We start from the raw sequence: 14,547 nt of genomic DNA on the forward strand, positions 1-14,547 counted from the left end.
ATACAGTGTTCAGAACTGATCTCGTTAAATCTGGATTCATTCCCAGCATTAGATACAGCACATCAATCATTTTTAAACAAATCAACAAGAAGGCAGATATTTTAATGAATGTAATGAATTTGACTTTATACATCATTCTTGGTGAGCAAGCTTTGGTGAGTGTGTGCATGTTGAAATGAACTTTGAGTGCGTCTCATATTGTGCTGTTACTGTGTGAATTTAGTGCTCAATACTGACCGAGCTAAATCTGTCTTCACTGAATCATTCCCAACAGTAGACACAGCATATCAATCATTTTGGAGTAAATCCTTTTCTTCTCATTTGGGATGCTGACAGCAGAGTGGATAACTTTTTCTTAGAACGTCTAGGCTAGATGTTGTCTGACTGCTGTCACAGTAAGAGTCCTTTTAAAATTTAAAAACACCCTTTATTTTTAATTTTAATATAAATATCAAAACATTTTATGATAAAACATTTCTGGTTTGTAAAATTCAGGCAACACCTTGGTCAGGGCAGCTTGAGTACCCTGCACATAATGCCAGGCAGCTGATCCAGCAAAAATAGGCTTGACAGTCTGATTATTTTACTTGTTTACCAAGAATCTACAAATCCAATGGAAAGCTGTAGAAAACAGCAATGAAAGCATTCATGCTAGCACACCCTCAGTGCTCTAGTTCCTGATCCTGAAACTGAAATACCTCTGGAATTCATAGAGAGAAATATCAAATTTAACTAATAACAAAATTAATTATTCTGGATTAACGAACTGTTCTAGCTGTTTTACATGAAAATATTTCTGTATAGAAGCTGCAATGCTGCATATACATGGTAAGAAAGATGAAAGCATGAGTTAAACATCTACAGCTGATTAAACTGCCACTTTACTGAAGGAATATTAAAAGCAAACTTGAAGAACTTTGTGAGAAAACATAACAAGCTGCTGATTTTATTGCCTTTATTTATGCTACTGTCACCCAGTTGAACCATCTTACTAGGCTACAGACATGCAAGATAAGTTCTAAGTGTGTTGTCTAACATTACAATGTAAATCCTTTTTTCTAATTTGCTTTTATAAGGTATATATTCACTCTTTGCAGACTATCTTCATGTAAAATTGGGAGATCATCTTGTGAAAGTCTGGGATCAGCTTTACAGCTGGTAAACTCCTCCCTGAAAGAGCTGGACCTCAGCAACAATGACCTTCAGGATTCAGGAGCAGAGCTGCTGTCTGCTGTACTGAGGAGTCCACACTGTAAACTGGAGAGACTCAGGTAAGACTTCCTTCTTGATATTCAGTGCTTCACCAACACATCTTTCATATCAAAGCATGAATTTAAAAGATTTTACAATATTCCATGCTAAAAATAAAATTCCTAGATGACAAGAATGTATGAAATGTACGAAAGTGCAGCATGAGGGAAAACTGAAAAAGGAGAAATAGACAAAGCTGAATAAAAGTGTCCCTCCCAAAATGACTGTTTTGGAATATTCATCAAGCCTGTCAGACGTCTGGTGCTGAGATTAATAACTGACCAATGCAACTAATAAAACAAAATAAAGCCCAGTGTATTTGAGATTTTTCCTTTTTTTTTGTTTTACGTATCTTTACATAGCAGTATTTAATGCACAAATGTTTGAACTTTTTCAGATGTCTCAGGAATGTACTACTGCTACAGTAATGCTAATTTCCGCTGCCACATTTATTAGCTGTTTATGTTCTGATTTTATGTTATAATGTTGATATTATGTTAATCAAACAGTGGTGGACACACAGATTGCATCTGTAACAGAAACAGGGGCTCATAACAGAAATTCTAGCAATACACATTTCTAGTTTTACATATTTGTTGCCAGATTAATCCCTGAAATTCTGGGAAATGAGCATTTTAGCAAGCCAATTCAGGTCGACCGCACACACAGGAGCCTGCAGCTGGCCATTGAGTGTAAGACAAGGCCTATCATGGTCCAGCTCCATCACTATCAGGTCAAAGAACTTGTGTTACGTTTGGCTAGACAAAAGAAATGGCTCCATTACAAGGGATCCCAGGTGTCTGTCTATCCAGACCTGGCCTCTGATACCATCAGAAAAAGGCAAGCATTCAGTGAAATCAGGAGGAAATGCAGTCAAAGGGACATAAGATGTGGTTTTCGACATCCTGCGAGGTTCATTGTAACTGCAGGAGACGACACATCAAGCTCCACTACACCAGCAGAAGCAGAGAAGTTCCTTCATGTGAAGGTGAAAGACTGGTGAGCCTGCTAATGCTCAGACACGGAGAAACGGTAGAGAACGAAAGACAGACTGTACAGCACTACTTTCAGTTTCGTCTAAAGGGCGAGGACTTAAATTTTACTTGTGTTTTCACAAGAAGGGGACAGACTTTATCTTGACGTAGCTAATTCAGCTCATAAGAAGGTGCACAGCATATACAGTTTAGTTTGCTGCTGGTGTTAATTAGGGTGTAGTTTAGTTACGACAGGGAAGTGGGGAGGTTGTTTAAAGCTCAGTTGTACAGTTACAGGTTTCTTTACGATAACATGACAGGAAATACTCATGCGCTACATACCCAGCACGCCAAGTATGGCAATAGGCTCACAAGATTTGTGAGCTGGAATGTACGAGGTCTGAACAACCCGGTAAAAAGAGGCAAAGTTTATTCACATTTAAAACTCTTAAAAGCAGAAACATGTTTCCTCCAAGAAAAACATTAAAAAACAGCACATAGAATGCTTTTTCCATCATGGGCGTCATGTGTATATCAGTCAAATTTCAGCATGAAGGCCAGAGGAGTGGCTATAATCAGAAACAAAAACACCCCTTTTACACACAAGCAAACCATTACAGACCAGAATGGTAGATACGGTATAGTGTGGGGGACAATCAACTGGACACCCGTTACGCTCGTTAACATTTATGGTCCGAATTTTGATGACCCAGCATTCTTCCAGAAATCATTTGCTGTAATTCCTGATTCATCACAGAGTGATGACCGTGTCCTTGACCCTGTATTAGACAGACAACCAAGCCAAACTCGTACATCAAAATCATAGCAACTATATGGATAGTGTAAACATAGTAGATATATGGAGACTGCTTCGTCCATCAGACAGACACTGGTCCTTCTTTTCCTCTGTCCATAAATCCCACTCTAGAATAGATTATTCTCTTCTAGACTCAAAGTTAATCTCCACCGCCACCTCATCCCAGGATCATAACATAATAATATCGGCTCATGCCTCCCACTCTGTAGAGTTAAATTTCAGTGTGGTCAGAAGAGAACATCGCTGGCGCTTAGATAATTCTCTGTTGCAAAGTAAGAACTTCAGTCAGTTCCTAACGGAGAAAATAGCAGTTCTTAGACACAAATGATGAAGGCATGTACATGACTCTATGCTTTGGGAGTTTATGAAAGCAGTCCTTAGAGGAGACATAATAGCATATGAAGCATCACAAAGTAAAAACAAGCAAAGGAAAAATAAAAAGTTAAAAAAAAAAAGAAATAAAGAAATGAATGACAAATTAACTAAATTAGAAGAAACATACAGAGCAACTAAAAAGACTAGCATACTGAATAATATAATCAAACTAAAATACGAGTAAAACCAGATCATGTCTAAAGATGTTTTTAAATGACTTCAACAGGAAAAAAAACCCTTTGAAATAGTCGACAAACCACATAAACTATTTGCCCGATAGGTTGAGGAAAACCCAAGCTGCCCGAGCCATACGTCGCATAAAATCAAGCAATGGCTCCAACTTGACAGACCCTAAAGCAACAAATCAGTGTTTTGCTGATTTTTACACAGAAATTTATGAATCCCAGTGCAAAGGTGGACAAAGTGACATGAACAGTTTTGCCTCCAAGTTCAGCGTTCCAAATCTGAGTGAAGGGGCTGTGGAATTTTTAGATGCAGACATAACGCTGGAGGACATGCATGCAGCCATTTTTTCATTTCCAAACAATAAAGCCCCAGGCCCAGATGGATTTATAGGATTTTATAAAAAATATAGCAAAGACGTTTGTCCACTACTACTACGCATGTTTCAGCTTTCACTGGAAACATCTCATCTTCCTCCAATATTGTACAAAGCCAAAATTGCTCTGATAGCAAAACCAGGTCAGGACCCTTTATTAGTCTCATCCTATCGACCTGTTTCGTTAATACCTGAGACCAAACTGCTGGGGAAAATACTTGTGAATAGGTCAAAAGAAAACACAGGCTCAGTTGTACCTCCTGATCAGTCAGGTTTCATGCCAGGTAGACATACTTTCTTCAATCTCTGTCGCCTCTTTAACAATCTATACGCCAAACCTAAGAACGGAAGCTGCTGTCATCTCTCTCGATGCACAATGTGCTTTTGATCAGATTGAGTGGCCACATGACGTCTGTCTTAGAGAAATTTGGGTTTGGACCTATTTTCCTCCAGTGGATATAAGTTATGTATAAACAACCAACCGCATCAGTTATTTCCTTTCCCAGTATACAGAGGAACTCTGTTAATCAAACAGTGGTGGACACACACATTACATCTTTAACAGAACAGCATTTAAAGTTCATAACAGAAATTCTAGCAACGTACATTTCCATAGCAATTAGTAGTTTTACAGTGACTACTTCAATAATATTCAGCCATATTCAGTTTCTGTTTCGGTTTCCATTTACTGTTTTGTAAGATGCTGTATTCTCCCTTTGCAGACTAGATTCCTGTAACCTTGGGGAAAAATCTTGTGAAAATCTAGGATCAGTATTACAAGCGGAAAACTCCTCCCTGAAAGAGCTGGACCTGAGCAACAATGACCTTCAGGATTCAGGAGCAGAGCTGCTCTCTGCTGGACTGAAGAGTCCACACTGTAAACTGGAGATACTCAGGTGAGTCTTCTGTAATGTTGTTCTTGATATGCAGCGCTATATCAAAACAGATGAGCAAGTATATACTATCATAAAATATTCTGTCCATAAAAGAAAATTCCTGTATTAAAAGAATGAAAATACCTCATGTGGAGTGTAACACATTCCTATTATCTGTTTCTGTGCAGTACTGTGTAAATATCAGAGATCATTCCTCATTAATTAGATTTTCAGTCACATGAAGTACAAGTTATTAATTTTTTAGTAGATACAACCCCATTTCCAAAAAAGTTGGGATGCTGTGCAAAATGTAAATTAAAAACAAAATGCAATGGTGTACAAATCATTTAAACCCTGTATTTCATTGACGATAGTACAAAGACAGCATATCAAATGTTGACAATATGATTGTTTTTTAAAAAATATATGCCCGTTTTGAATTTGATACCAATAACATTTTTCAAAAAACTTGGGATGGAGCAACAAAACGCTGGTAAAGTTGTGAAATGCTATAAAATCACCTGGTGGTTAATTGGCAGCAGGTCTGTAACATGATTGGGTATAAATAGAACAACTCAGAGTCTTTTAGAAGTAAAGATGGGGAGGTGTTCACCACTCTGTGAAAGACTCTACCTAAAATATCAAAGAACTTTTGCTTTTCATCATCTACGATATGTAATATCATTAAAGGTTTCAGAGAATCCAGAGAAATCTCTGTATGCAAGGGACAAACCCAAAAACCAGTATATGCTAGTCATGATCTTTGGGTCCTCCGGTGGCACTGCATTAAAAACAGACATGATTCTATAGTGGAAGTCACTGCATGGACTCAGTAACACTTCTAAAAACCACTGTCTATAAAAACAGTTTGTCGCTGCTTCCACAAATACAAGTTACAGCTCTAAAACGCAAAGAAATCCTGTATAAACAGGAATCAGGAATGCTCCCAACTTTTTGGGCCCAAGTCCATTTAAAATGGACTGAGGTGAAGCAGAAACGTGTCCTGCAGTCCGACGAGTCAGCATTTGAAATTCTTTTCAGAAATCATGGACTCAGTGTCCTCCGGGCTAAAGACCACTCATTATGAAAGACCATTATGAGTGCATAGTTCAAAAGCCAGCATTCATGATGCTGTAGGGGTGCATTAGTGCACATGGCATGGGTGACGTGCACCTCTGTAAAGGCATTATTAATGCTAAATGACAGATACGTGTGTTGGCCAACATATGCTGCCATCCAGATGATGTCATTTTCAGGGAAGGCCTTGTTTATTTCAGCAAACCACATTCTGCCTGTATTACAACAGCATGGCTCTGTATTAAAAGAGTCAGGGTGATAAACTGGCCTCCCTGCAGTCCAGACCTGTCACCCACTAAAACATTTGTCGCATTATAAAATGATGAATACGACAAAGGAGACCACGAACTGTTGATCAGCTGAAATCCTATATCAAAAAAGAGTGGAAAACATTTCACTTTCAAAACTACAGTAATTTGTGTCCTCGGTTCTCAAATGCTAACAGTGGTGTTAAAAGAAGAGGTGTTAAACACAGGGGTCAACTTGCCCCGTCCCAACTTTTTTCAAATGTGCTGTTGGGATCAAATTCACAATGGCCATATATTATTAAAAAAATAAGAATATTTCTCAGTTTCAACATTTGATATGTTGTCTTTGTGCTATTTTCAGTTAAATGTAGCGTTTAAATAGTTTGCACATCATTACATTTTGTATTCATTTACATTTTGTCCTGCATCTCAACTTTTTTGGAAATGGGGTTGTATCTACTAAAGAATTAATTGCACCTCATGTCATTTGACTGAAAATCTAATTTATGAGGAGATTATTAAACAAACAAGAATTTCCAAAACTGTCTTAAAAATGGGGGAGTGACCTTCGAAATCTGGTCGAAAAATACGCTGACACTGCCACCTCCTCAGACCTGCCCAAATGACATGTCACTAATGTCTCACAAGGCTGTTTTGCAAATAATATTTTATGATATATTTTATCTTAGTTAAATATATAAATTTAAATATTTTCAGTTATACAAAACAATTGATTTTGTTATTGCTGACAACCAAAAATATTATAATTTCAGTTGTGGCTACATGTAAATTGGATGCTTATGCACAGAACATTATATAGTTAATAGAATTAGTGGAATGTCTAACAACAAATGATTGGCTAAAACACTTTCAAAGCCATTGTAAAATACTGTTCATACACACAACAAGAAAAAGTTAGGAAGTCCCAGGTGGGAAAGCTATGGTACATTTGTACAGCTGTGACAGTTTTTCCCAAAGTGTCAAATCAGGAAATCTTCATTTTTTTTTTTGCCAAAAAAATACAGTGCTTCTCTAAAATGCAGCTGATATAAAGGGATGTCTGAAATTCCTACTTTAATTGTTTTGTTCCAAGTGCACTCTTGGCAAAGCCACTGTGAGCATGTCCTCACACATATGATGGAACATATCAACTGAATTTTGTATTAATGCATCAGTTCATTAAATCCCACTGTGCTGTTCATGGATGCTTTGTGAACATGTTTCCAACATATCCAAATTCTATTAGATTTGCTTCTTGTTTCCATGTTATTTTTAGGGCTGTAGATCATTTTGATTTCCACATGTAGTGATACTTAAATAAAACAATAACACTAACAGGTTAGTAATAATCATTAAAAAATAGATGGTATAATAATAATAATAATAATAATAATAATAATAATAATTATTATTATTATTATTATTATTATTATAATAGCATAACTAAATGCTGATATTAATAAGAGAAGTTGATCTGGTTGCTGTAGCCTACCTAACTTTTGATTTATTCAGTCTAACTCTGCCTTTACAATTGCACTGCTCTGCACTCCATAAAAGCTTCTCAGTTAAAGCTTCTTGACAGCTACACATCCTTTCACACCCATAGCTCTGAGTTGTCTTCTCACAGTGGAAGGATGGACAGAAGCACCTTTGGGTGTTTTCAGATCTGAAGCAAGAGTGGAGCTTGATTTTCTCCTCCTCCTCTCTCTCTCTCTCTCTCTCTCTCTCTCTCTCTCTCAAAGCTTTAAGTTCTGTTTATCTGTTGTAGACACTTCTGGTGGAAACCAGATCTTTAATAGTTTTTCAAGATTCTGATTCCGGTTTTGGAAACTCTGGATTTTGGATTTTTTTAATAAACATGTTACTGATATGCCTGTAATGCATACACATGCATACATTACTGTGGTTTCATTACCATCACCCACTACAGTCCCAGTATCTCTAACCCTCCTAAAATGATCAAAAACATTCAACAAACACTAGAAATTGGTCAGTTTAATGAAGATTTCCATAAATAAATTAACAACAACAAAAAACACTCTCCCTTATCATCAGCTGTAAATACTTACTGAGAACATTTTTTTTATCTTGATCTACCACAACGACATTTTTTTCAGCATATTTACACATAATACACAGAATTTGACCAGGCAACATTTTATGATGAATTCAATAGAACATAGGTAATTATGCATTAATTAGGCAGAATTGTATTTGCTTTAGAGGATGTTTGCTTATTTTCACTTAGAATATCAAGGTGTGTAATTTCACCAGGGACGCCCAAACTTTTACATATGACTTTAAATGCCACAGTTCACACTTCACCTGTCTCTCTCTTTTCCCCTCCTCTCTGCAGGTTATCTGGTTGTATGATTGCGGAGGAAGGCTGTTCTGCTCTGGCTTCTTCTCTGAGTTCAAACCCCTCACACCTGAAAGAACTGGATCTGACCTACAACCACCCAGGAGATACAGGAGTGAAGCTGCTCTCTGCTAGACGGGAGGATCCACACTGTAGACTGGAGACTCTCAGGTACAGCTTTCTGTGTGCGTGTGCGTGTGTGTGTGCGTGTGTCTTGGAGTAATATAATATTATTATTATTATTATTATTATTATTATTATTATTATTATTATTAACATGCAGCAACATCCTTGGATAGGAGGGACATACAGCAGGTTTTAAAAACTCTTGAAAAGCTTGCAAGCTGCAATACTTATATAATCTGAAAAGAAAAAGAAGAAATTTCCCAATACTGTAAAATCAGGACTGTAGTATTTTAGTAAGAGTACAACAGCAGTTATTGTGCTGTATTAAATGCAGGTGTAGTAAAATGGACGCAGTACTAAAAGTTGTGTTACTGGATAATGTACTGCAGTTTTTTAAATAGTAAGTACATCCATTTTACTTCATTTACTACACAAATAAAACAAATTCACTACTGCAGTATTAAAATGTGCATTAGTATCCAGTAGGACCCTCCTGCATTCTGCAGTCCCTACTGCTGTTTTTAATATTCCAGTAAAACTACAATTGTACTGTCAATTTTACTGTGTTTGTAATCAATTATTAAAAAAACTGCAATAATACATATATACTGCAGATTTTAACACTCCAGGATTATTGTAGTTGTACTCTGTTCATCTTAATTAATTGATATTGCAGTACTAAAGTGGATAAAACAAAAACGCAGTAATACAAACATAATAATGCCACACTGCTTCTACACTTCTGTATAAAGTGTGGTTTTACTATGCATCACTGCATTACTTCAAACTGGATTTTTGAAAAATGCTTTATTATTGCACCAGCCAATCACCATGACCCTCTAAATTCACTCATTTTTGTACGTTTTTAATGCAGCAGCCAACAAAAAACAGGGTGAAACTAAACGTTGTGTTTGCTGTGTCTTTTGCTATTCCTGCACAATATAAAAGGCTACATTGATTAGTATAGTAGAGTTTGAACGCATCACTCTGTACTGGCTGCATTATAAGGAAGCTCTGTATGATGTGGGAAACAGATTTTCTACACAGGTAGATGTTTTGTGGCGCCTAAGCTTTTTTTCTTCTGAGTTTCTTGTAGTGTGTGAATACTACAGAAGCCCAGAAGGCCAGGATAAAAATTATTATTAATAATAATAATAATAATAATAATAATAATACATTACTTTCCTGAGTCCATTTCTCATTCACAAAAAAAATAAAAATAAATAACTCTTAGCATGTCACACCAGCTTTAACCAGTTGGGGCAGCTGTTTTTTCCTGAGCATTTGGGGACCGGGTGAAAAAAAAATTAGCTAATTTGCTAACATCCCAAGTGTTAGCCAATTTTTTGTCATACAGTAGTGGGGAAAAAATAAGTTATACAAGTGATGCTAAAAATAGTTTTACCTGTTTTTGAAATGTTTTACAGGAAGAATGAATATATGAAGTGAAACTTCAGGAACTCAGGAACACACTTTCATTTTAACTTACCCTTCATGGCTTCATTAGTATACACTACAGAGTGAGCATAAGATACATAACTGGTCCATCTGATCCAGATGAATTGTAGAAGGGTTCCTTTAGCCAGTCTGACTAAAAACAATCACTAAAACTTGCTTTATTTCCAAACAATGTGGCTTGTACTGTTGTTACCAGCTGGCTCTATATGGCAGCTCCCTGTATCATAAATATCAGTGATTTCTGTGACTTTTACATGGTGTGAATTTATTAGAGTTTATATGTTTATGTTTTTCTCACTACTAGCTGGACATGGTTGCTTCCTAAATTAACAGATTCATTTCTCCACATCAGCTTAGTGTGAATAGCTAAATGATATCAGTGTATGATTCTCCCACACCTCAAAACAAATGACAGAAAACTGAACCCACACTGTCACTGACAGAACAAGCCAGCTCATATTACAAAAATCACTGGCATACTGTACCTGGAGCAGACAGTGGCTTTACGTTAGACAACTGTAAACAGCTTGAGAAGCTTGGGATCTTTCTGTCAGTAGCTCGTGCTACATGCAGAGTCGTCCAATCAGATTTGTTTAAATCAGCGCTTCTTCCTTTCACTTCTGTTAAGATATGTGGCTCTTCCAACGCTGTAACACACAAGAATAACAGACCAATGTTGCTGCTGTTGCTTGGAGCAGAAGTGATTTGACTCAACTAAAGAGATTTAATGCTTAACCAAACTGAAATGTGACTTGCAGAGAGAAAAATCTGTAGAAGACAAAACAGTCAGCAGTGTGATTAAAACTGACTGAGGGAATTAGGAGAAAATATTAAGACACAAGAAGAACATAAAAAAATGATAAAACAGGAAAACAAAATAAGGCTCAGTAAAAGAGTGAGCAGATCTGATGTGTTTATTTTCCAGTAAATTTAGTTAGTTTATCATTTAATTAACCTGATTTCATGACACGCTGCATGCAGTGTGGCAATACATTGTGATCATAAACTTGTTCTTGGATGAGTGGGTCATCAAAAAACTTCATCTGGGCATTTTGCTTGTTTATTTTAGTTTTTAAAATCTCTGAAATTACTGTAAGGCTTAGTAAATAGTGAGATTTACATAAATAAGACTTAACAGTCAAAGTCTCAGAGTCAAAAATGCAAAATTGTAAATAATTAAATGTTTGAGATGTAAACGAAGTCTTTCAGAGTGGTTTGGTGTAAAATGCTCCATTCTAGAGAAATGTACTGTGAGTGAATTATTCACAGCTGTGTTGATGGGAACCAGACATCCAAAACGTTTAATGTCTCTGAAAGCTATTTCACAAAATGCTATTACACATGAAGTAGTTAGGAATATGTTGCCTGATGCCTGGAAGATTGTTTTACAAACGTTGTGAGAAGATTTTGGCCTAGAAAGTGTCTTTATAAATCTGTTTTAGTGGAGAGAATTATACTCTATGTTGTAAGGTAAACAGACCTTTTTTAGACCTATCAGGATTCCTTATAAACATTATGAAGACGTGTAGGTGAACTGGACATTTTAAACTGTGAATATACTGACGATGTTTGCGTTGTTGACATTGTAAACTCCTGGTTCCCATCACCACATCAAACCACTCCGACTGAATTCCCCTTTAAAGCTAGTTGTTTGACAGAGAGGGCATGTTGATGGAGGTGTGTGTAAAAGACTGGGTTTGTGCTGCATGAGTTACTTTAATTTTCTGATTTAATATATCAGAACAGCCACCTCCTCTTATCGAGTTCCACTGTAGCACAAACTGTAGTCACAGGTCTCCTTCAGCCTCCAACTCATTCTACAGAAAACCAAGCTGTTCATGAACCTCCTACATTCTGCATTATTCAGGTATTTTCTGGATCACTGCTGCATCAGTTACATGAGGAACGCCAACTGATAATAAGATCTATAAACTTTTAAATTCAGTGGTGAACTGCGACTATTAGAGGCTTCAGTTTGGGCCATAAATGTCAAAACTTGATCAAACTGAGGATAATAATGCTAATTTCTGATAGCACCCCTATGTGATTCTAGTAGCATGCTAGCACAAAGCTAACAACAATTCACATGAACATTCACCTTCAGTTCATCTTCTGAAAGCCTAATCACTGGAAGACCTAGCTTGTCTGTATCTGCCTGAATACCACAGAGAAAAAAAGTCTGACTGGATTTCATGAAGCTTTTCGAGATTCTTCCACTTTTTCTAAACAAAGACTTTAAAAATGAAATAAATTAATTATTACTTATGCTTATGTTGTTTACATACAAGCATATGGATTGCATTAAATTTAAAAGACCCAAAAAATACAGATACATATTTATTTACTTCACAGAAATCCTAGATGCCCCTGAGGGCTCCTCACTGATAAACATCGTCTGTTTAATGATGTAGACTAGATTCCATCTAAATCACATCCAGTGTCGTGTCCTGCTAATGCTAAGTATGGCTGCCTGTTATTTAAGTTTTTTGTACCCATTTTTGCTCATTTTTATGTTTTTCTTTGAATGTGAAACAAAATATTATGAATATTTGTAACAGAAGATTTAATTTTGTTCATTATTCTACTTTCTTTTAGTCCTGGAAGTTGGAACAGCATCCTAGCTTATTAAAATATACACTATACCATATATACCATACACTAATCATCTTTAGTCCATCAGTATTTCATTTAAACTCATTTATCACAGCCTGATATAATCTACTTAATGTTATGTTATAATGGTAAATAACTACCTGAAAAAGTGCTGCATTTTGGATGGTTTAATCTCAGCTGTATCATTTTAATGTCTTACTTCTGGCTTCGGCACTGACCTGGTTAAACTGCAGTGTCCTGCATCACTAGGGGGAGTGAGAGGGTGGGCTGCAGAGTGCAGACTCTAACGACCTGTATGTATTTTGTGCAGCAGGTACAGATTTTAACATCACAGTATGCTGGTACGATTTGACACTATAAACTGCACACAAAGCTGGTGACGCCTGTGAGCTCATTTGTGCTGTGCAGAACTCAAATGTAACTGTAAGAGGAAGCAGCGTCCAAAGAAATGAGTTCAACCAGTCATAACACCCCCCCCCCCCCCCCCCCACACACACACACAACACACAACACACACACACACAAATGCCACAAGCAGGGATGACAAATACGCAATGTCAGTCATTTCGTGTGAATGTTAATGGTTTTGGAATGACTCATGTGATGTTCAGGCGTCCACATACTTATGGCCATGTGGTCTATCTGTATCACGGTCACAGTGTAAATATGCTATGATGATCTATTAGTATAGTATATGTAGCCATTTTGTAATTTCTGAGTAGTAGCCATGACCAAATGTTGTGTTTGGTCAATAATCATTTGCATATAAATACATGAAAATGATTATTGTATTATTATCTAAACCACACAAACATGTACAGAGCTAAAACTGTCTAAATCACACATGAACACCAAACACACTTAAAGCCCAAAACACTTATCAATGGTCAGTTTTTTTCATTATCATGTAAAAAAGTATATTTCACTCTCAGATGCTGCTTTGAAGGCCACAGAATAATATCTGAAGATTAAAATGCCTCTAAAAGCCCTTTTATAGAAAAGTATTACATGAGTATGTTTCCCAACTGCCAGTCAAAACTTTGGAATTACTTATCATATAATAACAGTGTTGACTGAAATATTATAAACTAGACACCAAAGCACAAACCGAAGCTTTGCTCAGAAGTGAAAGTACTTTGGGAACGAACAGAAATTATGACATGGCAAAATCGTTGAACATTATATGTTTACAAAAAAGTTCTGAAAGTTTTATTATGATATAATTATACTATACAGGTAGCTGTAACATAATAGGCTTTATGTTGTTCAAAACACCGATTTCAAAAGTACCAAAGAATAAATTCATTCAGATTTATTAGTAATTTCCCATCATCAGCACTACGTATAAGACGTGTATATATTGATGGTTTTGGAATGACTCATAGATGTGATGTTCAGGCGTCCACATACTTTTGGCCATGTGGTCTATCTGCATCAGACCAGGGTCAGTCACAGTGTAAATATGCTATGATGGTCTCTTACCACTAAAGACAGGAGTAAAGGTAAATAGTGCAGCAACACTGTAGTCTGTCATTATAACCCACAGTGCACCAGGGTAGGTGGTCCTAATCAACTGTCAACTGACTGAAAGTGAACAAATAATGGTAGAAAGATGTTTATTTCTGTGTTTATTGATCAATAGTAACCACTGTTAATTGGTGCTGAGTTAGTCTGAAAGACAGTATGAGACACTGTCATGTTGGTGGTCCTGCTAACTGAAATTCTGCAATAGGCAATAGAAAAACCAGTAAAAGGGCTACTAACACACAAACACAGCTTAAAATAAAAACATACGTCTTCTGCCAGCAATAAAAT

At 36.5% G+C, this 14,547-nt stretch overlaps 1 protein-coding gene across 7 annotated transcripts in view; it reads left to right on the forward strand.

Moving 5' to 3' along the window:
- Positions 1 to 14,547, forward strand: part of LOC108413716 (NACHT, LRR and PYD domains-containing protein 3-like) — a 135,344-nt gene that overhangs the window by 39,979 nt on the left and 80,818 nt on the right. Inside the window, exons 16-18 of one of the 7 annotated variants that reach the window (XM_037543563.1) lie at positions 1,098 to 1,271; positions 4,699 to 4,872; positions 8,533 to 8,706. The exons of 5 other annotated variants lie outside the window; for them this stretch is intronic. In XM_037543563.1, the coding sequence (XP_037399460.1) occupies positions 1,098 to 1,271; positions 4,699 to 4,872; positions 8,533 to 8,706 (522 nt within the window). The remainder of the gene's footprint in view (positions 1 to 1,097; positions 1,272 to 4,698; positions 4,873 to 8,532; positions 8,707 to 14,547) is intronic. One more of the 7 variants, XM_037543564.1, reaches the window with a different exon arrangement.

Source organism: Pygocentrus nattereri, chromosome 12 (genome assembly GCF_015220715.1).
Source record: "Pygocentrus nattereri isolate fPygNat1 chromosome 12, fPygNat1.pri, whole genome shotgun sequence".
NCBI lineage: Eukaryota > Metazoa > Chordata > Actinopteri > Characiformes > Serrasalmidae > Pygocentrus > Pygocentrus nattereri.